We start from the raw sequence: 24,318 nt of genomic DNA, 5'->3' as shown, positions 1-24,318 counted from the left end.
CTCATGGGAATGAATGGCCGAAAATGAAATATATCCATATATGTGTACTTTGGTGTTTTCATATTTGTTCTATCGTGATAAAAGCTTTGACCATAGACGGCAATACTTGGAAATACAATACAATATCATATAAATTTAGGTAGCTGACGTAGTAAAAAACTGAGATTATTTAGTGTATTGTACACAGTTGAGATCATCTATATATTTCGAAAAGAGAAACTGAGTTGCACACATTCAAGGGATTAGAAGGTAAAACCGGAAAGCAAAAAAACCCCAAAAAACAAACAAAAAAGCAAACAAACAAAAAAACAACTCAGTATTTCACTTGAGAGACTGTTTTTACTTGAGAATAATTCTTATCCTGTTTTGTATAGGCAAATTTTCAAAGATAAAAAGCAAACAAAAATGTTTCAGCCATAAATTTCATCTCCCTTCCAAATGTGTCAACCATGATGGAAAACAGGTTTATCAGAGCTCTACTTTTAGAATATATATATTTTTTTACTTTTGTAAATATAATAATCTCTGGCTGATTTTTGTGGGTTATTTTATGATCTGCAAGACTTCAATGTTTTTCTTCTGTGGCTATAGGAAAAATCTAGCATGCATTTACACAAAAACTTGCTTTTAAGCAAACCAAATTAGAACATTTTATCATCCTGATACAGTAGGCTTATATTCTAGCACTGTAGCAATAAAAATCTCGTCCCAAGATGGAGTCACTCCTGCCTAGGGTGCCATGTCAGCAAACCAACACTTAGATAATTTTCAAGTCCCTATAAATGCTCTATTTGACCAAAAACACAATATATCCAGTCTGCCAATCCCCAAATACCACACCAACTCTGGGCTCTATACTTACTTCTTTGTTTTTTCTCACCTCAAATAAGGGTGACTCTGTGGCCCCAGCTAATCAGATATTTTCTATTTTTCTCTTCCTTGTTCTTTATTCTTTATCCTCTAAAAGTTACCCACCTTCCAACCCATTCTTCATCCTGGGATGGAGCCCACTGTGGCCTCCCTGCTCAGTGGGGAGTCTGCTTCTGCCCCTTCCACTGCTTGCATAGTGCACACATTCATGCTCGTTCTCTCTCCCTCTCTCAAATAAAATCTTTTTTAAAAAATGATATATTCTTGCAAATCAAGATTGTTAAAGAGTAAATTGCTAAAATTAAAGTGGTGTTATATTATGATCAATGACATATCTACTAGATGTTTTTTGCCTAAATAATAATAATATTATGTCCAGAAAGGGTATATAAATACATATCATGCTTCCATAACTAAGGTTTCTTCTATTGTTTTGATGATCTGAAAAATTCACAATTTCTTCAAAGTAACTCATCTAGAGCTTTTTTTTTTTTAAACTCCAAAATATTAACTTTGCCATTTGAATAAAAAACAAATACTGTTAATACTTTAGAAAACCATGAATAAGGGTGTCTGGGTGGCTCAGTCAGTGAAGCGTCTACCTTTGGCTCAGGTCATGATCTCCAGGTCCTGGGATTGAGCCCCCCATCAGGCTCCCTGCTCAGGGGGGAGTCTGCTTCTTCCTTTCCCTCTGCCCCTCCTCCGTGCTAGTGCTCTCTCTCTCAAATAAATAAATAAAATCTTAATAAAGAAAGAAAGGAAGGAAGGAAGGCAGGAAGGAAGGAAGGAAGCAAGCCAGCCAGCCAGCCATGAATAACAATGGTGGAGTCAGGGGGCGCCTGGGTGGCACAGCGGTTAAGCGTCTGCCTTCGGCTCAGGGCGTGATCCCGGCGTTCTGGGATCGAGCCCCACGTCAGGCTCCTCCGCCATGAGCCTGCTTCTTCTTCTCCCACTCCCCCTGCTTGTGCTCCCTCTCTCGCTGGCTGTCTCTATCTCTGTCAAATAAATAAATAAAATCTTTAAAAAAAAAAAAAAAAAAAAAAACAATGGTGGAGTCAGGCCCTGCCACAGAGAAATGCTGGAATGGAGGAGGGAAGAGACTTGGTTTTCATCCCACTGGCTTTAGACTCTTAGGCAATTCATTAACCTTTCTTGTTCCCGTTCCTTTATTTGTAAAACAGTAGTCAGAGTAACCGAACATATTTAACATTCTCCAAGAGTCTCTCTGAACTGTAATTAAAATTAACAAAGGAAAAAATCTCCAGATTTCATCTCCAAGTTCAACCAAGACACCAAGCAGCTCAACAGATGAAAAAAATACACTTTATGTATATGTAAATATATTTAGATCTAGATCTGAAAGTTTCTATTAGCATATGTGGGTCACTGGCATTGGAGTAATTTCTCTTGACTACTCACTACTCTCACCTCTCTTGAAGAGACTGACGACATGGAGGCAGCAATTTTTGACATTATTTTGACAGTATTGACATTTGATTATTCTTAGGAAGGTTTTGTATTTTACATTCATTCTTCTCAAGAATAAGCACATTTGGATTTTGCTTCTGGGAAGGACACAGGACATAATGGCAGGCCAATATCTTAACAACTAGGAAAAAACCCTGATAAACTGTGAAAACTGTTTTTATGACAGAATTGTGGGAGTAATGAGAAATTTGGATTATCTAAAATTCCACAAAGAAAAAGCCCTTTCTACGTTAGCTGACAATCACTGGCTGTTTTCTTTGCTAGAGTTCCTTGCCAATTCTTGGTGTGGGCTGAAGAATAAGATTTGAGTCACCTGGAGGAACTCTAGTTGAGGAAAGAGAAACCTGTAGAGCTTTTCACGGTCTCATGTGGTTGTCATGACAATCTGAAAACTAAAAGAACCCTAAACACAAGGCTGATTCTTTCCAAGAAATATCTGCTGAGTTCCTGGGGAATATGAGAGGTTTAAGGTCTGTGTGTGAAACTTCAAAATGGTAAAATCTCTAATTTATGTCATGTTTCAGAGATGAAGTCCCACTAGGGAGAAAGGATCTGCAACAAACACATAACTAGTCTCCTCTCAAGAAATGTGCCATATTTTAGGAGGCAGGGGAAGTAGCTAATTGGCTAAGCTCAGACTATCCAAAGGGAAGAGACAAGAAGAGAGAGACCTGCTTTTCTGTCAAAAATCTAGACAAGTCATGTCAAAGGAACATGGACAAACCAAAGGCAGATTGGGTTTTATTAAAGTAATAACCTAGGCATTACTTATCCAAATCTCTGACTGGACAGAGATGACTAGCCCCTATCTGCCAAACAAGGTGGGGGGGGGGGCTCACTGGTGGAAGATAACATACATAAAACGCAGTATCTGAAATTATGAACTCTGTGGATAGGTTTATCAGCAGCCTAGACACATGAGAAGACAGAATTACTAAGCTCTAAGACAAGCAACAGCAAATGTCCAAACTGAGGCACAGAGGTTAAAAAAAAAAAAAAAAAGAATGGAAAGAATAAAACAATGTATAAGAGACATATGGGACATGGTCAAAAGACTTAACATGGCTAATTTTAATAGAAGAATGAGGGAAGAGATAGAATGGGGCAGAACAATATCTGAGAGATGAGATAATAGCAAAGCGATCTCTTCAAACTAACAAAAACCACAATCTGCAAAAAAGCTCAGTGAACCCCAAACAGGAAGAATGTCAAAAAACTCATGCCTAAACACATGTTAGTTAAACTGTTGAAAGTAAAAGCAATGAGGGGCGCCTGGCTGGCTCAATTGGTAGAACATGAGACTCTTAATCTTGGGGGTGTGAGTTTGAGCCCCACGTTGAGGGTAGAGTTTACTTAAAAAAAAAAAAAAGCAATGATAAAAATCTTAAAAATGGCCAGAGGAAAGGCATGTTAATTTCAAAGCAACAATAAGACAAACAAGTAATTTTCAACAGAAACTATGGCTGCATGAGTCAATGGAACATCTTTAAAGTGATGGGAAAAAAAGCAAAGGTGCCAAGCTAGAATTCTATACCCAGTGAAAAGAGCCATCAATCAATCAATCAATCTGGACATATTCAGACATGCAAAAGATGAAAGAATCCTTTCCCATAAGATTTTCACTAAAGAAATACTAAAAGAAGTTCCTAAGCCTAAGAAAATGACTCCAGATGAAAGAATAAAACTTCAGAAATAAAAGAAGGCCACCCAAAACGATAAATGTGTCAATAAATATAAGACAATGCTGATGCTTAAAATCTAAGAAAATAATAGCAATGCCATACAAGTTAACATGTGTAAAAGTAAAAATATATGACAGCAATATTTTTTAAAAAGGGCAGAGGAGGAAGTAAATGGACTTAAACTGATATAAGATTACTGTTCTGTTTCGGAAGTGGTAAAAGAACCAACTGTACAGTAGACTGTTACATGTCAGTGATGTCTATTAAAATCAAATACAACTACTGAAAAAAAAGAATATATAACTAAAAAGTTAATGGAGGAGAAAAAATGGAATGAAAAACATTTGATCCAAAAGAGGTCAGAAAACAAATAAAGGGACAAGGAATATATGGGACAAATAGAAAACGATAGTAGCAAAATGGCAAAATTAAACTTTAAAATATCAGTGATTGTATTAAATGTAATTGGAGTAAACAATCCACTGAAAAAGCAGGCTGGATTAAAAATAAAATCAGTGAACCGGTTATATGCCATTTGTAAGAGACATGCTTTAAATATAAGGACAGAGGTTGAAAACAGAAGGATGAAAAATATTAGCACACAAACACTAACCAACAAAAGGTGGAGCAGCTGTATTATATCACGCAAAATAGGAGCTCTATTTCTGGTAATGACAGAGGAGATCATATCAGACCAAACCTCCCACAGGTAACAATTACACTCTGTTAAAAGTATAAAAACAATCATCTTAAGGAAATGGATAGCTACCAAAAGCAGGCAGAAATCAGCAGAGAGTCCACACATGGAAAAAGGGAGCAGCTCTGAGCGAGTTTCCCATTTTTATGGCTTTTCCACTGAGAACAGACCACAGCTGGTGCATTAAGAAAAATTGACAGAATTACGAGAATAGACAAACCTCACAGTGGTTTTATTACAGTGGAGATTCTCACATTCTTTTCTCAGTAACTAATAGAACAACTGCAGAAAAAATCAGCAAAGATAATTTATGAACAACCCTAAAACTATCTGCCCAAATTGACTCTTACAAAACCTTATTCCCCCAAATCACAGAATATATATTTCAGTGCACATAGTATGTCCGACAAAAATAGACCATCTGCTGGACCAAAACCAAATCTCAATAAATTTTAAACTCTAAAAAATGTTATATGACTACAATGAAACTAAATTATGAATCAATAATATCTAGAGCAATTTCTAAACATTTGTAAATATTAGACAAAGCAGACTTTACAGCAGGAAGCATTTTAGAGACTAAGAGGGACATGATATTCATAGGACCAGATAACTTTTATAAGTTTTGGAACTGATATCTGATCAGGTCTCTAGCAAACTACCAATTATTAGGAAACATAGTAGAACATACTGAATCATAATTTGATAATGCAGTCAGCAAAATCCAGACAATCAGACACTCCTCAGAACAAATGGTCACTTTCTTCAACAAATACATTGCAAGGAAAAAAAATTGAAGAGGAACCTATTGATTAAATAACTTAAGAAACATGGCCACCTTTTGCCATATATGGATCTTAAGTGGATCCTAATTCAAAGAAAAAAAAATTTAAAAGAAAGAAAGAAAGAAAATAAGTAAATAACTGTAAGAGGATTGGGATACCTGACAGTATCTAAGTGATATTTATTTAATAATGGTGTCATAGTATATTTTTAGAAAGTCTTTATCTTTTAGTGATATACCCTAAGATACCTATGAATAAAATGGGATAAAAAGATACAATATCAAGGGTTTACTTCAAAATAATCTAGGCATAGAGGTAGTAGGTGGAAGAGAAGGAAGTATAGACGAAACAATATTGGCCAAGATTTGACAATGAGTTGTGTCTTCATTGGCACTTGTTCTACATTTCCCCCACTTACGTAGATGTATAAAATTCTGCATTACAAAAGTTCCCTAAAATATTCCCTAAAAATGAAAAGGTATATGGCCATTGTGCCACGAGCTGTGAAAGGCTGTTTTATTCTAAAAAGATAGAGAGAGATAGAGAGAGATACACATTTGTTCTACAAGTAATCTCACTCAACATTGCTTCATCAGTACTTGGCATTTGATGATTCTTTGGAAAATTTTGTTGAATGAATAAACGGGAGCAAGGAATTAGTTACATCAAGGGTGTGTGTGTGTGTGTGAAATTTTCCTAATTAATCATGATACTGAGTATTTTTTCTTAAGTTTATTCACCATAAGGAAATTCACCATTTCCCTTTGGACAAAAAGCCTGTACATGTCACTAAGAGAAAAACAATAGCAATTCGTAATTCTTTCTGTATTCTGGATATATGTTTACTGTCAGTTATGTGGTTGCAATTTTTTTTTCTCACTTTGTAGTTTATCTTCACTCTCTTAATAGTGCCTACTGATGTATAAAAAATCTTAATTTTAATGTAGTCAAATAATTAAATGTTTTCCATATTAGTGATTGCTTTTTATATCTTGTTCTAGAAAACAATACCTAGTCTGGGATCATGAAATAATGTTTGTTTTTGTTTTTTTTAAGATTTTATTTATTTATTTGACAGAGAGAGAAACAGCCAGCGAGAGAGGGAACACAAGCAGGGGGAGTGGGAGAGGAAGAAGCAGGCTCCCAGCGGAGGAGCCTGATATGGGGCTCTATCCCAGAACGCTGGGACCACGCCCTGAGCTGAAGGCAGACGCTTAACGACTGAGCCACCCAGGCGCCCCATGAAATAATGTTCTTATACAGATCTTTAAAGCTTTATTTTTTTTTCCTTTCACATTTAGTTCTATGATCCATCTGGAATCCAGTTTTTGACTATGGTGTGAAATAGGGTTCCAATTTTCCTTCTCCAGATAGATATCCTTACCTCAATAAAATTAATTTTAAAAATTTATACTTTTATCAATGCCTGCAATGCTCCTTTTTCATGAATATGTCACCTGCATATGTGTAGGTCTATAAGATGTTCTCCTGGAATGAAACATAGCAATTTTCAAATAATAAGGCACAAGGTTTTCGATTTTTCTTTCCAATGTCAGATGATTATCCTGCCTTCTTACTGAAAACCACAATCATAGAAATAGTGACAACTTCAAACAGACCAGTAGGTTCAGTAAACTGTTCCAAATTTATCTAAGAAAGATGGCTGTCTGGAATTAAAGCTCTCTAAGATTGAAATCACTTCTTTCCTTGGTAGTTTGATTTATTTCAAGTTCATTCATTCATTAAACAAAGTTGCAAATACAAGGATAAAACAGTCCTTGCTGTCAAGAAAGTTTCTTGACAGGGGCGCCTGGGTGGCACAGCGGTTAAGCGTCTGCCTTCGGCTCAGGGCGTGATCCCGGCGTTATGGGATCGAGCCCCACATCAGGCTCTTCCGCTATGAGCCTGCTTCTTCCTCTCCCACTCCCCCTGCTTGTGTTCCCTTTCTCGCTGGCTGTCTCTATCTCTGTCAAATAAATAAATAAAATCTTTAAAAAAAAAAAAAAAAAAGAAAGTTTCTTGACAGTAAGTTACTGTCTAGAGGAGATGGCATTCCAGTCTCGTAAGACAAATTCTACTATGCATGATACAGACAGGAAAAAGATGCTATGAAAGGAAAGAGAAGGTGCTCTTCTTTTAGGATCAAGTTTCATGTGTTGGCAAAAATGGCAGAGTGGTAGCACTTGAGGAAAGTAGAGATAACATCCTGAACTGATTTATGTCACGCTGAGGAGTCTGGATAGATTGTACGATGGGGTAGCATCAACAGCTTTTCAGTTATCTGATTTGCATTTTAGAAAGTTAGAAATGAGGAATACTTTCAGGCATTTACAAGGTTAATAAATTTAACAATTTATAATTATCTAAAAGAAACATTATAATCCTATTAACAAAATGAAAACCTACTATCTATAGAAGTATAAAGACTAAAAGGCTTGAAGTGAGAAGTTGCCTGCAATTTCTTCTGAATACACAACTGAGATTAAAGAGAAAAGGAGGACAAGCTATCATTTCAGGGGTACATACCTATAACAAGATGCTCCATAGGGACATTCAGGCCGGTCATCAGCCTCATCCTGACACATGACTTGTACACCTCCATAATCGCTATCACCAGGGTGACTGAAGTGTTGAAAATGAACAGGATTCTTCCTATGAGGGTGGCAAATATACTGTCAGAAAAAATAATTAATAGGGTATACTAGAGTTCTAGATATACTACAAAAAATAATTAATAGGATATAGCAGGAAACCAAGCAATCCACATCTAATTATTCCAAAATTGAACCAATGTGCTACATTGTTAAAAATAGAGCTCATGACATCTGGTTGGTACAGAACTCTCATGGTAGCAAAACAGAAGCATCATGGTGATTCAAAAGCACAATTAGAAAAATATAAAGGAAAAGCACAAGGATAGTAAGATGCCTTAAACACAACTTACAATTCTCTTGAGAGTTATATACTACAACTATTTATCTTTCTAATATCTTTCTAATCTTTCTAATATCTTTCTAATATCTAAATAAGACATTAAGTAAGCAGACACTTAGGTCTGGGTGATTCAATTCTCAAGTCTGGATCCCCTAGTTCATGTCCTTGCTTAATCAGCATGTCTACATATGACACATTTAATTCCCCCACTTTATCTTGAAAGCCTCTAGCAAGATTTGCAGGACTAAATACTGAGAAAGTGTAAACCAGTACAAACATGATAAAGCTCCTAACCTTTAGGCCAATGTGTTTTACTAGGCTTTTAATACACATATACTACATAGCCATCTGCTATGGAAATAACGGAATTCCTGTAATTTCATTTTACCTGTAGCAGTTTGCCCCATACATGCAGGATGTCCTCTTGATTTTGTTTTCTTCAGAACTTTGTGCAACTGAGTCAGTTGCCTTTGCATGCAAAGTTTCAGAATTGGAGAGATCAGAGCTGGCCTCAGGAGGAGATCCTTGAGAGTCCTCACGGAAGGACTTGTCCTGGGCACCCAAGTGACTCTCAGAACAGCTCATCACCTCACTTTCTTTACTTCGTGTTCCTTTCACAATACTTTTATGTTCAGGAACCTTACCAAGTTCCTCTATTGGGATTTCACTTCTCTGTGTCCTAGCCTTCATATCATTCGCCTCTGCATTACTTAACGTGATTGCAGAACATGACTTTGGCACTGCCTACAAAGACAAATCAGAAAAAAGATATTAGAAATAAATGAAATATGTTTTAAAAGAAATATGTAAACTTAAGCAAAAAGGCATGAAACTGCAAGATTCATTCAATATATGTATTTTTAAAACTTTAAGATTCACATTTTAAAGTTATTAAAAATGCCATTTTCCATGTGTGTAATTTGGTAACTTTAAAACAATCTATAGTTATTAGAAAAGGAATATACAGGGGAGCTTCCTGGCTCAGTCAGAACAGCATGTGACTCTTGATCTCGGGGCTGTGAGTTCTAGCCCCACACAGGGTGTAGAGATTACTTTAAGAAAAGAAAATCTTTAAAAAAGAAAAGAAGAAAAAAAAGAAAATATACACCTGTATCAAACCTTTACAATCACATCAAACATCCCCTGAAAAAGAACCAGAAAAATACAAATGTAACATAAGAGAATACAACTTCGCTTCCATTTGAATATAATCTTTCCCCCAAAAAACTACCAGTCTTTTAAACTTCCCATTCAATAAGTGTCATGCTCTTAACTTGCACTGTCTTTATAATTTCTGTTACTGCAATACTTTATTTCTACCCTCTAAATATAATCATGACTTTTTCTCTTTAGCTGAATGGTAAAATTGCTCCTCCCTCACACAGAAAAACTTGGATGAAGCTGTGTTACGATAAACTCAGGAAATAAATATGATTCCTTTGGAGTGGTCTGAATAAAAGTTTCAGTTTAACCAAAAAGGTGTTTTGAGCCAAGTAAACATTCTCATTAGCACTGCAGAATCTTTTTAATATGTACTTGCCACCAGGACAAACAGTAAGCCTATTCATATCCTATTAAAAATGATTTCTGGGCGCCTGGGTGGTTTAGTCGTTAAGTGTCTGCCTTCAGCTCAGATCATGATCCCAGGGTCCTGGGATCGAGCCCCACATCAGGCTCCTTGCTCAGCGGGGAGCCTGCTTCTCCCTCTCCCACTCCCCCTGCTTGTGTTCCCTTTCTCACGGTGTCTCTCTCTGTCAAATAAACAAAATCTTTAAAAATAAAAATAAAATAAAAAATAAAAATGACTTCTTAATTACTTAACTTCCTGTGGAATGGAAACATAGCTCAGATAAACCTCAGTCCTCCTGGTAACCACTACTAGGATGTGATGACAACATAACAGGTATACATGAAGGTTCAAACCCATTTATAACCAAGGACTTATGTATGCTGGCTGCCATCTGGGGAAAGCTGGTTTTGATACCACTTAATATTCAATGGCTCACATTTCCTGAGAAGATAGTAATTAGCATGACTTCTTTGGGACTAATTACTTAAATGTTTTGATAGTCTTTTCTCTTTCTTTCTTTCTTTGAGAGACAGAGAGAGCGCAGGAGCCGGGGGTGGGGGCGGTAAGGGCAGAAGGAGAGGGAGAGGGAGAAGCAGACTCCCTGCTGAGCAAGGAGCCCAAAGTGGGGCTCAATTCCAGGACCCTGAGCTCATGACCTGAGCCGAAGGCAGATGCTTAACCAATTGAGCTAAGCAGGTACACCTGATTGTCTTTTCTTTTTAAAGAAACTAGTATATAACTTTAAAAGGCTATCCAAACTGACTAAAGACCTTGCAAAAGGAACCTAGTTCTTACTCTGTTTTTGTACAGTAATAAACAACCTATGGGAAAAACAATTGGCTACCTCTGGGAGCTAACCCTCAGCTGGTGATATTCATGCCACACCTCTCTAAAACACATACTCTTTTCTCCCAAGCTGCTCAATTACACCCCAATCTCATCTCCCTCCACCATAGGACCAACTGACACGTGCCAGGGACTGGAACTCTGAGGTGGGAATGGGGCAATCCTGACCCACCTCACCTCTTGGCAGTTCTTCATTGGGTCAACTCACCAATTTTCTTTTTCCCTGTTTAGGTAGAAACAGGGCAGGTTAGCAATCCCCTGGCAAAGCAAATGTCCAATAAAATGCCAGTCTCTTGTTCCTGTTGGCATCTCTAAACTCCACAGTGAATTGTCTTAGAGTGCCTCTCTCTTGGTTTTAAAAAGAGAGAACATAACATCTCCCCAGAAACAGAGCACTCCCCCGAATCTTAAAATCTTCTGCCCTCTAAGGTTTCTTTGTATAAAGCCTGGGGGTAGGATGGCGAACCCTTCTCATACCTTTCTATAAGCCTCACAGGGAAAGGCTTGATTCTCACAGCTGGGGGCTCCTTTCAATCATGAGATACTTATACTTAGTACTTTTGTCCCCAGCTTTGGGCCTCACAAGCAGTTTGGGGATAATAGGGTAAAAAAAAATCCCACTCAACATCCTATCAATTATTATAAGGAAAAAAGAGACACAACTAGGGAAGCAGTTAAATAAATTAGAATCCATTCTTACCATGAAACACTATGCAAAGGTTGAAAATGAATAGATCTCTCTCTACATATAAGAACTTTATTAATCAAACAAGAACTATATATATATATATATATATATATATATATATATATATATATATAACACTATGATTCTATTTAGTTTTAAAAAAAATCCCTGTCTACCTATGTGTGTGTTTACTTGTATAAATTCAAATAAAAAGGTTTAGAAGGGTACAAAGAAAATATTAGTAAGGCCAATGGGATTGAAGGATAAGGCAAATCAAGGTTTCCACTTTATACTCCACCAGCTCTAACATTCTATTTTTTGATAACAGCATGCATTTTTTTTTACCATTTAAAAAAATAGAAAACAGACCAAAGAAAATAAAAGATAAGAAATGTTTAACATTATTTCAACTCCCTCTACTGTTTTTTAAAATCTTCACAAAGAATATGTTTAATACACTATTTATTCTAAAAGAGAAAGGAATGATAAAGTCACAGATATCAATACTATGGATCAGGTGTTCTCAAATATATTTTAAGAGGCACAAAAGCTGGAATTCATAATGTCCTTTATGGAACTTCATGAAATATTGATACTCACTAGACCCTTGGCATTCAAGAATTTAACATTCATGGTTTCAATTATTTATAAAGGATCCCAAAAATCCATTACATGCAGTAATTTGTAAGTTTGCTGAGACATAAATTTGTCCTGTGCCAATTACAAAGCTCATGAGCCAGAGCAAGTCACTGAACTGGCAAGTGAGGGAACAGAAAAGATGGAAGGTTCTCTGTACTTGGAAGAAGCAGGAGAAAGGCAGAGAGGTCCATATTTTATAAGCACCCACACCACCTAGATGAAAAGGTGAAGAATGAAATGTGGGAGGCTGAAGATTCATGATAGAGAAACGGGGTTCTCTATACTATAAAAATATATGCTAGAGGCCTCAGGGATCAAGGAGCATGTAGCTGGTGGAAGGTGACCTTGCTGCTTGGCAATGGCTGGAATGTACTATTAAGATTATTAAATTGTCTCTTAACTTGCCCAGCAAGCCCTCCCTTGCCCTTGAGCCATCTGAAGTTTTAATGTACCACAAGGGACAGGCTACAGAACTTCTGCCCAATACAAGTTCACTGAAGTAATTTGCTGCCCCTGGAAAGAATGTTTGTACTAATAAGTTGCCTTAAAAGTTCTGCATTAGTCTCACTAGCACCCACATACTAACGATTAAAAAATCCCAACCTCCAGCCCCACCTTCACTCTTGACCTTCAAACGTACATAGACATTTCTTCCTTAATATCCTATGCACCTCAAACTCGAAATGTGAAAACTGAAATCATCCCCCTGTATTCTGTACCAAAGTTTCTGCCAACATAACTTCTCCATTCATTCTGGCCAGAAACTTGGAAGTCTATCTTTCACTCCTTCGTTTCCCTCACTCTGCTCAGATCCAAGCCACAAGTTCTGCGGTTTTGTTTCTTAAATATCTCTCTGACCTAATGCCTCTGTGCCATCCTCAATGCCACCAACCTGGATCAGATTCTCTTTAATTCTTTTTTTTTTTTAAGATTTTATTTATTTATTTAACAGAGATAGAGACAGCCACCGAGAGAGGGAACACAGCAGGGGGAGTGGGAGAGAGAGAAGCAGGCTCATAGTGGAGAAGCCTGATGTGGGGCTCGATCCCGTAACGCTGGGATCACGCCCTGAGCCGAAGACAGACGCTTAACCGCTGTGCCACCCAGGCGCCCCAGATTCTCTTTAATTCTTGACTGAGATGTCATTTCCTCTCTCATTCCCCTGTCTTTTATTTTGTTCTCTTTCCATCTCTCCTCTAAAAAGCTTTCAGGATTAATTCTGTGGCCAAAATCCTTTCAAAGTCCTCCCTCTAGAACTGGTCTCCACTGCCAGCTCCGTCCTCGCCTGGCTTTACACCATGAATTCTAAGAACAATAGCTCCCAGCACGCTGTCTGTAACCTCCTCTGCTCCTGTCCTTCCTGCCCATCTACCTAGATGGATTCCTTCTTCTACATCTTCTGCCCCTGGTTCATGCCTACTCCTCTTCTGTTAAGATTCAGTTCAGATCAGTTCTTTGAGAATCCCATCCCTAGGAGTTGGCTTAGGCAGCCCCCAAAACCCCCAGAAAAATCAATGTGGTCTCAACACTATTTCATGGTTTTGAATCATGTTCCCCACAGGACTATGAGCTCCTAATCAGCTCTTATTCACATTTTATCCCAGATTCTAACACACTGCCTTGCATGTAACAGAAAGACTACTTGTGTGTAATGATTATTAGAATGATCTTTGAAGTTAAAAAAAAATCATATCTTGAATATTAGTTCAGCTATTTCCTAACTTTTGACTTTGAACAAGTTGACTCCAACTCTCAGAGTCTCAGGTCTCTTGATCGGTAAACTGGGGATATTATCAATCAACTTTCCAGAATTTTCTAAAAATTAAATAAGTATATCTTAGTTGTGGGTCTAGCCCATAATAAGAGTTCAATAAATGGTTGTGCGTGTGTGTGTGTGTGTGTGTGTTTAAGTTGTTTTAGTTGATAGCATTATCAATGCCATTATATCACTACTACTTGTTTAATGAATGCTTGCTGAATAAATGAATGAATGAAAAGATGCTTCTGTGGGGCTGATGACAGCCATGCCATAAATGGTAGTAAATAGCCAATCAGGGGCACCTGGGTGGCTCAGCCGTTAAGCATCTGCCTTCGGCTCAGGTCATGATCCCAGGATCCTGGGAGAGAGCCCCGCATCGGGCTCCCTGCTCAGCAGGAAACCTGCTTCTCCCTCTCACACTCCCTTGCTTGTGTTCCCTCTCTTGCTGTCTCTCTCTCTGTCAAATAAATAAATAAAATATTTAAATAAATAAATAAATAGCCAATCAGAAAAGCAAAGGATGCAGGATTCTTTGATGTAGGAAACCAATACTGCGGAGCTCTGGGGCATACAGCCTTAAGAGATGGCTGTGCAACAGGAGTTATATTCTTCATCTCCCCTGCTATTTTCATGAAGAAATACGAGTAAGACTTCATGGCAGGCACGTGCATACAGAGAACAGCCAGCGCACTCACGTCGGCAATTATTAGCACAGCTGCATATACATACAGCGCAGGCAGCAAAACTGGAAATGGCTCTCGCTGCCAAAGCCTCCACCTCCATATACTCCTATACTCTAAATGCACTGTTGGCAAGTTTGCTTCCAAATAACACAGATCTAAGAGAACTCTCTCCTTAGCCCTGATTTTTTTTTCTTGAGAAAGAGTGTGTGTGTGTGTGTGCATGGGAGTTGGGGGAGGGAGAGAAAAGGGAGGGGGAGAGAGAGAATCCTCAGCAGGTTTCATGCCCAGCCAAAGCCCTACACTGGGCTTGATCCCACAACCTTGAGATCATGACCTGAGCTGAAATCAAGAGTCGGACGCTTAACCTACTGAGCCACCCAGGCGCCCCTAAACAACACTCCAGTGCCGACGTACATCCGTGGGCCACACACATTTTCCCGCCTCTATGCCTCTGCTCACACGGTGCTGCTCACTGACAGTTCTCCTCCTCACTAACCCCATTTGCTAGCATGCCAGCCATCTTCCAACATCTAACACAAAAATCTCCTTCGAAGAGATTAAACAAGCATCCTTCCCCACTCCTCAAATATACACCTTCCACCAAACAATAATGTAACTTACACTAGCCAAGCCAAGGTATCTAGTGTGCTCAAGACGATGAAGATACTCTTTAAAACATCACCCCACCCCCAACCAGCCTTCAGGAATAAACCACCTTTTTGGTAATGCCTTAAAAACTTTATTGAACACCTAGGCCTTTTGATATTCTGGATGACTTAAAAAAAAAAAATCTTTCGGAATAGCCCTGTTTGCAGTCTTTCAGTTGGGAAGAAAAAAATGGTACGTCCAAACAACCAATAGGGTACAGAACACTCTACAATCAGTGGTTTAGATTTCTACTGCCTGAGATAAACACTTGCCAAATTATTGGTTTTACCAAATAAATCACTATAGCACCCTGATAAGGCAGAATAGCCTTCATCTTCAGGATACTCTAAATTGGGTATTTTTCTCCTCTTTGCATCTCTTTAATATCTTACCACCTGAATGGACTTCTGGGCAGCTCAGGGTTAACTAGCTAAGACTCCCACTCTGACTTAGGGACTCATGACCCCTGTAGATAGAACTAGAGGTCAAGATCATTCCACCTGCCATATCACCTACTACAATCAGTCCCAAGGCTCAAGTAAGGGCATATTAATATAAATACCCAAAGACTTAAATATTAAATTTAGATTTGGGTCAGACAAATACAGGGGGGTGGAAATGGAGATAAGATTACATTATTATAAATTGTTAGCTTAATGGGCCACCTTCTACAATGTCTAGTCAAGCCTATCAAAACAGAAAAGCAAGATTAATTTTCCAAGATGGCAGAGGAGTAGGAGACCTTAGTTTTGTCTGGTCCCAGGAATTCAGCTAGATAGCTATCAAATCATTCTGAACACCTGTGAAGTCAACCAGTGATCTAAGAAAAGAATTGCCGCAACTCTACAAATAGAAAAGTGATCACTTTCTGCAAGGTAGAAGGTACGGAGAAGTGAATCTGAGGTGATATATGGGAAGATAAACAGCAAGGGGAGGGAGTTTCCGTAAGCTGGCTACCAGAAAGTGACATAGCAGCGGAGTGCAAAATTGGAACTTTCAGAAGTCTGCTCCTATGAGGGGCATCCCTGCCAGAAAGGCGTTCAGGTGATGAAATGGGACAGAATCCTAGCGGGGACAGTGTGGTCTCAGGATCCCCAGGGTCACAGAAAGAATGGGGGTGCCTGCGTGTGGCAGAGTCCCCAGGCATCAGAGCGGGGAAGCCAGCTGCAAAGAGTGAGCCCAGGAATGGGCTCTCAGCTCACCTTGATCCCCAAACCAGATAAAGACCCCACCAAAAAGGAGAATTACAGACCAATATCCCTGATGAACATGGCTGCAAAAATTCTCACCAAGATACTAGCCAATAGGATCCAACAGTACATTAAAAGGATTATTCACCACGACCAAGTGGGATTTCTTCCTGGGCTGCAAGGGTGGTTCAACATCCACAAATCAATCAATGTTACACACTACATTAATAAATGAAAGGACAAGAACCATATGATCCTCTCAATAGATGCAGAAAATGCATTTAGCAAAGTACAACGTCCTTTCTTGATTAAAACATTTCACAGTGTAGGGATAGAGGGAACATACCTCAATATCATAAAAGCCATATATGAAAAACCCACAGTGAGTATCATTCTCAATGGGGAAAAACTGAGAGCTTTTCCCCTAAGGTCAGGAACACGACAGGGATGTCCACTATTACCACTGTTGTTCAATACAGTACCAGAAGTCCTAGCCTCAGCAATCAGACAACAAAAGAAATAAAAGGCATCCTAATTGGCAAAGAATCAAACTCTCACTCCTCACCAATGATGTGATACTCTATGCGGAAAACCCAAAAGGATCCACCCCCAAATTGAAAGAACTCGTAAAGGAATTCACCAAAGTGGCAGGATATAAAATCAATGCACAGAAATCAGTTGCATTTCTATACACTAACAATGAGACAGAAGAAAGAGAAATTAAGGAGTCAACCCAATTTATAATTGCACCAAAAACTATAAGATATCTAGGAAGAGGCAAAAGATCTATACTCAGAAAACTATAGAACACTCATGAAAGAAATTGAGGAAGACACAAATAATTGGACAAACATTCCATGCTCATGGATTGGAAGGACAAATATTGTTAAAATGTCTATGATTCGTAGAGTAATGTATACATTCAATGCAATCCCCATCAAAATACCATCAACTTTTTTCACAGAGCTGGAATAAATAATCCTAAAATTTGTACGGAACCAGAAAAGACTCTGAATAGCCAAAGGAATGTGGAAAAAGAAAACCAAAGCTGGCGGCATCATAATTCTGGACTTTAAGATCTATTACAAAGCTGTAATCATGAAGATAGTACAGTACTGGCACAAAAACAGACACATAGATCAATGGAACATAATAGAGAATCCAGAAATGGTCCCTCAACTCTATGGTCAACTAATCTTTAACAAAGCAGGAAAGAATATCCAATGGAAAAAAGTCTCTTCAACAAATGGTGTTGGGAAAATGGGACAGCCACAAGTAGAAGAAGGAAACTAGACCATTTCCTTACATCATACACAAAAATACTCAAAATGGATGAAAGACCTAAATGTAAGACACGAATCCAACAAAATCCTAAAGGAGAACACAGGCAATAACCTCTGTGACCTTGCCCACAGCAACTTCTTGCTAGACACGTCTCCAAAGGCAAGGGAAACAAAGGCAAAAATGAACTATTGGGACTTCATCAAGATAAAAAGCTTTTGCACAGCAAAAGACAAAACCAAAAGACAAAACCAAAGACAACCAACAAAATGGGAGAAGATATTTGCAAATGTCTTATCAGATAAAGGGCTAGTATCTAAAATCTATAAAGAACTTATCAAACTCAATACCCAAAGAACAAATAATCCCATCAAGAAATGGGCAGAAGACACGAACAGACATTTCTCCAAAGAAGACATACAAATGGCCAATAAACATGAAAAAATGCTCGACATCACTAGGGATCAGGGAAATACAAATCAAAACCACAAGGAGATACCACCTCACACGGGTCAGAATGACTAAAATTAACAAGTTAGGAAACAACAGATGCTGGCAAGGATGCTGAGAAAGGAGAACCCTCCTACACTGTTGGTGGGAATGCAAGCTGGTGCACCCACTCTGGAAAATAGTATGGCGGTTCCTCAAAAAGTTAAAAATAGAACTGCCCTATGACCTAGCAATTAAACTAATAGGTATTTACCCCAAAGATACAAATGTAGTGATCCAAAGGGGCACTTGCACCCCAATGTTTATAGCAGCAATGTCCACAATAGCCAAACTATGGAAAGAGCCCAGATGTCCATCAACAGATGAATGGATAAAGAATTGTGTTATATATACATAGTGGAATACTACTCAGCCATCAAAAAAAAGACATCTTGCCATTTCCAACATCGTGGATGGAACTAGAGGGTATTATGCTAAGCGAAATAAGTCAATCAGAGAAAGACAATTATCATATGATCTCACTAATATGTGGAATTTAAGAAACAAAACAGGGGATCATTGGAGAAGGGAGGGAAAAACAAAACAAGATGAAATCAGAGAGGGAGACAAACCATAAGAAACTCTTTTTTCTTTTAAGATTTTAAAGAGAGAGAGCATAGAGGGAGAACGAGAGGCAGAAGCAGACTCCCCGCTGAGCAGGGAGACCAATGTGGGGCTCGATCCCAGGACCCTGAGATCATGACCTGAGCTGAAGGCAGATGCTTAACTGACTGAGCCACCCAGGTACCCCAAGAGACTCCTAATCACAGGAAACAAACTAAGGGTTGCTGGAGGGGAGGGGGGTTGGGGTAGCTGGGTGATGGACATTAAGGAGGGCACATGGTGTAATGAGCACTGGGTATTATATAAGACTGATGAATCACTGAACTCTACCTCTGAAACTAATAATACACTGTCTGTTAATTGAATTTAAATTTTAAAAAAGGAAAACAAATAAAATAAAATGCTATACAGTCAAAAAAAACCCAAACAAACAGAAAAGCAGATGGGATTTCAAGGTAGGGACTCTAACTCAGATTAAAAGGAACAGACAGCAGCTGGCTGGAGGACACTCAGGCCTCTTGGTTGGTCTGGAACTTATGTGGAACAGTAGTCAGCACAGCAAGGTACAGCCTGAGGAGTCTGGCTCTAGGCCAAAATCCTATATATGATCCTTCAGGCCCAAGCTTAGACAATCACAAACACTTTGGCTGGCAGGCCTCACAGGGGAAGCTGCCCTCCCCACATCAGACATGGTCCACAGCCAGTGTGTTACAGTTATCTAGAGGGAGTTGCAATCAAGGACTCAAGCTTCACTGGACCAGCCATGCTTATGGTGCATTCCTAGCCCAGGTGCCTCCATCCAGAGGCCTCTCTGGTAGGTATGGAGGAGGGGGGCGCAACTGGCTTAGGCCCTTCCCAGGGATCTTCACTAGATCTCCCTACAGGGGGCTTTGGCTGAGGCACTTTTCTGTACTTTGACTCAGTATCTTTTCACTCCTAGCTTTTCCTCTTCTCCTCATCCTTGTCTAGAAAGAAGCAAAAGCCTTTGGTCCAGGGCTCCTCAGCAGTTAGAGGATTCTCCACACCTGTGCTGCTGACTCTTGCCAAGTGCTGTTCCATGGGACAAAATGGAACACTGGGGAGCCAACAAGTCATTTCCCCTTTTGCTTGTACTGTAGCACTAAGTGAAGAAAAGCTTGAGTTACTTTCAATTTGGCTCTGTCCTAACTGATCACCTTGACACCTGATTGCTCAATAGAGGCCAAGTCAAAACAAGAGAACCCCCTCTAGATGCATGAAATTCTGGAAGTCCCTTCTTCCTTACATCTGCTCTTTCACCTCGTGGTATATCCCAAGTGTTCCCAACCATTCCAAACCTCATTTGTTAGGTTGATCTCGACCAACTTAAAAACTACCAGTTTCTGCCTTCTCTGAATTTATCCAGATCTAACTATAGTATCCCCCTGCCCAAAAAATACTACAATACCTACTATTTCTTTCTTTCTAGACCCCCTTTCCTCCATCTGTCTAATAAATGGGTGTATACATGACCCAGAAAGGGGTAATGATACTACTTCATCTCTCTGAGCACTATGAATGGTCTAAGTGGAGATTTCATGATCCAAGTCCTTAGAACTTACCACAGAAGCAACCACAGAGAAACTCTAATTTTTCCTCTTAAGTTGAAAAACGAGATGACATGAGCCTTGAGCTACCAGTAACCATGCTGTACATCATGTGAAGCAAGCCCGCCATCAGCAGTGAAGGATGATTTGAGAGCCGAAAATGGAAAAACCACAGACCAACATGATTTTGATTAAGTTCCTTGTCCCAGCTGGTCTTTATGATCTATAGTTTCTGTTGTTTTCCTTTCCATTCTGGACATTGAATTATTCCTCTATCTTGGTGTGATAGTCATCAGAGATGACTGCCAACAATTCCTCCCATCCCTTTTTACACAAATTACTCCTGCCATCAAGCAGTGGAGTTCCTATCCCCTCCCCTTGAGTCTAGACTGGCCTGGTAACTTGCTCTGGCCAAAAGAATGCAGCAGAAATAACACTGTACCAGTTCCAATCCTAGGCCTTAAGAGAATAGTTGCTTCTACTTTGACACCACTGGAATCTAGCTGTCAGGTGAAGATGTTCAGCCTAGACAATTTACTGGTTACGTGGAGAAAGGGAGGCCCAGCCAGCCACCAGCCATTCGATCAACCCTTGTGGAGACACTATTCGTGCGAGTGAAGCCATTTCGGATGCTCCAGCCTCTGCTGAGTTCCCAATTGAATGCAGCACAGCTCAACACCAAAAAGGTGTCACAAAAGAAATGGCCAACTGAGCCCAGCCAACCCATAGCATTGTAAGAATAAAACATTGTTAAGTTACCAAATGTTAGGGTAGCTGGCTTCCCAGCAACAGTTAATACGCTTTATAACACTATTTGCTTAAGTTGTTTCAGTTAGGCTTCCTTCTGTCATTTATAACAGAGACCTAATTAGATTATGTAAATTATGTAGATTATTTCTTTAAAGTTAGTAGATTCAAGCACCCTCATGTTCACTCCCAAACTGGACAATTACATAACCCATAAGGAGCTGCAGAAAGATGTAAGAGAATTAATGAGAAATATTATGGACAATTTCAGAGCAATTATCTTCATGACCAGACATTAGTAGAGTCACAAAATTGTAGGCAGTCTAATCTGTGTGTCATCAAAATCTCACAAATATCTCCAATATCTTGAGTCTATTTACTACTCCTCTCTGCAATCTATCAATTAAGAAAAGTGTTTCTTAAGTTTTACTTGTCATTGCCAAACTTGGGTAATGGGTTCGGATAAACATAGCAAAATATGTATACTACAGATTTTCTTCTGAAAACAAAACAAAACAAAACAAAAACAAAAAACTTCTTTTTTGAAAAAAAGAAAAAATCAGTCATATTAAGTCATAGAGAATAGAGCATATTAGGGCTCAAAGTTAAACAACTTTTATCTCAGTAACTTTTTATGGTCAATACATGTGAGTCAGAAAATGTTTTGTTTTCATTTATTATACCTGACTCCATAAGTAAGCAAAGGAGTTGACCCTATAGGAATCAAACCCCACTTCCCCACCTAGAAGAAAGGAGCCAGCGAGAAGCTAGATCTTTTCTAATGGGAGAGGAGGCAGGAGCAAAGTGAGTACTAAAAGGCCCAACGCTCCGGAAGAGCTGACAGCATTTCAAGCATCCCAGTGTACACTATTCTAAAACCAATCCAACTCCTTTGGCTCCCAACTGACACTAAAAAGATGAAGACCCATGGAGCTTAGCCATAGGTCTGTAATGATCATGAAAACTATTACCTAAAGCCACCCCTCTCTGAAGAGGAAAAATACTTGACCTTTCTGCCCTGGGCTTGCTCACTCATTTGCTCTCTTTCTCTCTAATTCTCTTTTTTTAAAGGCATCCAATAATAGGCCCTATTTTCATTAAGTACCCAGTGTTAAAGAATGCTTAAGTCAGCCAAACCATTCTAGTGAGTTAGCAAAAACTGAAAGAGGAAAGAGAAGTTTTCCAAATGCTGTAAATTAGCCCAGAAGTAATCCTGCAACAGGCTAGTAAGAACTAGCTTATCAGTTGTTCTTCACAGGTACCAAGAAAAAGGTGGTTACATGTAGTCTTGAGAATGACTGATAACATAAAAGAAACCAGGTTTTCAGAATGGAGGAACCAATTACAAACAGTCAAGTGGTCTCCACTTTTTTTCCAGTCTGAAAACTTCTAAATTAAATAGATTTGTTTTCTACAAAGCAAGTACCATATTAATTTTAGTAAGCCAAAAAAATCTGAGCTAGTTTTTATCTTCATAAGCTCAGTAATAAAGAACTTTTGGTTTTTCCTTGCTGTATACAACATATAATTAATTCTTATCTAGAATACTTGATGAAGAAAACAAATGATCAAATAGTATTTTTTTTTAAGATTTTATTTTTAAGTAATTTCTACATCCAATGTGGGGCTTAAACCCACAACCCCCAGATCAAGAAACACACTCTACCAACTGAGCCAGCGTGGCACCCCCAAATAATAAATTCTTTTTAAAAATCACCTTGGATGAAATGATAGACTCTTCCTGATCAGCATTTTTGCACTTTTTCCCTGTGTCTTGTTCTGCTGATGTACTTTCTGAACTTCCTGATGAAATTAATCGCTTTCTTCCTTGCTGTGTTATGTTTACTTGAGTTTCATCTTTGCAGATTCCGTCTTTTCCACTTCCCTGGATTATATTATTATCTTCAACACACAATGAAAAAGAAGAAAAAAATTATCTCCTGTATCAAATGTCAATAATCCATTAAAAGAAAGAAAGAAGAAAAAGGATAAAAGGGCAATTAAAAGTAAAGTTCCATTTAGATTAATGCCAACTTGAAAACACTTATTTGCAAATCTCAAAATAGTATTAAGCAGCACTTTGGCCAGGAGCTCCAGCCCTGGAGAGAGCCAGGCCAAGATGCTAATATGAACAGGTGCCATCCTTGAACTGCTTCACCTTGCCTCTCTGAACTCTGGTTTCATCATCCCAAAGAAGGGAATTATAGTAATAACTCATAGGGTTACTAGGAGTAAACAAGGTGCAATATATAAAGTATATAGCGGAGTACTTGATATGTGTTAAATATATATTTTTTATTTTAGCACTCAATTTCTCTAACAGGAATTTAACATATAGCATCCAATGAATTTGACATACAATTATTGAGCCCCTAACATCCACAGTGAGGAATGCAACTTAATAACAGATTAAGAACCCAAAATAACCCAAAAGTGAGAGTCACCTCCACAAACTTTACCAATTTAGAAAACAAGTCTCAATAACAATGGACACTGTACCCCATATAATATTTACCCAAGGTTCAACATATTTGGCAAACCTAAGTCAGTATTACATTTTGTGAATAAATCCATGATCCCTCTAATCAGAAAAAAATCTACTCTTTTTAAGAGGACAATCTTCATGTTTAATTATCTGTCTCTCCTACATTCAAATGACAACCTCACGTCCCAGTGTCTCCAGCACCTAGAAATGTGTCTAGCATAAAACTGGTGCTCAATAAATGTTTAACTAAATGAACTGTGAAACAGAACTGGTCCAAAGAGTCTCTTGAGAGCCTGAATATAGGTATGTAAGGCAATCCATAGTCACTAATGTTCTAAAGCAAGGTTTGGCAAATTTTTCTATAAAAAGCCAGAGCGTAAATATTTTAAGTTCTGTTGGCCATATAGTGTCTGTCACAACTACCCAACTCTCTTTGTGGCGCAAAAGCAGCCATAGGCAATACGTACAGGGATGAGCACAGTTGTGTTTTAGTAACACCTTACTGACAAAAACAGACAGAGTGCGGGATTTGGCTCATGGGCTGTGGGGCTGCTTAGATCTGCACTAAAGGATATTCAAGTAGTCTGAAATAACAGTCCTTCATTAAAGTCAGGAAAGAAATACTGTCCATATTATTTAACAGGAAAACCAACTGAACCAATATAAACATAATGTATTTACATAAGAAAGTTAAGAATAAACTATTCA

General features: G+C 38.6%; 1 protein-coding gene across 1 annotated transcript in view; it reads right to left on the bottom strand.

The window, feature by feature from the left end:
• APLF (aprataxin and PNKP like factor) overlaps positions 1–24,318 on the bottom strand; it is an 81,648-nt gene that overhangs the window by 21,023 nt on the left and 36,307 nt on the right. The window contains exons 6-8 of the mRNA XM_026484239.4: positions 22,843–23,027; positions 8,845–9,200; positions 8,049–8,174 (exon numbers count right to left, since the gene is read on the bottom strand). Of these exons, the coding sequence (XP_026340024.2) occupies positions 8,049–8,174; positions 8,845–9,200; positions 22,843–23,027 (667 nt within the window). The remainder of the gene's footprint in view (positions 1–8,048; positions 8,175–8,844; positions 9,201–22,842; positions 23,028–24,318) is intronic.

The sequence above is a fragment of the Ursus arctos genome, unplaced genomic scaffold (genome assembly GCF_023065955.2).
Source record: "Ursus arctos isolate Adak ecotype North America unplaced genomic scaffold, UrsArc2.0 scaffold_8, whole genome shotgun sequence".
In the NCBI taxonomy this organism is placed as follows: domain Eukaryota; kingdom Metazoa; phylum Chordata; class Mammalia; order Carnivora; family Ursidae; genus Ursus; species Ursus arctos.
This window is presented reverse-complemented; position numbering and strand designations above follow the sequence as displayed.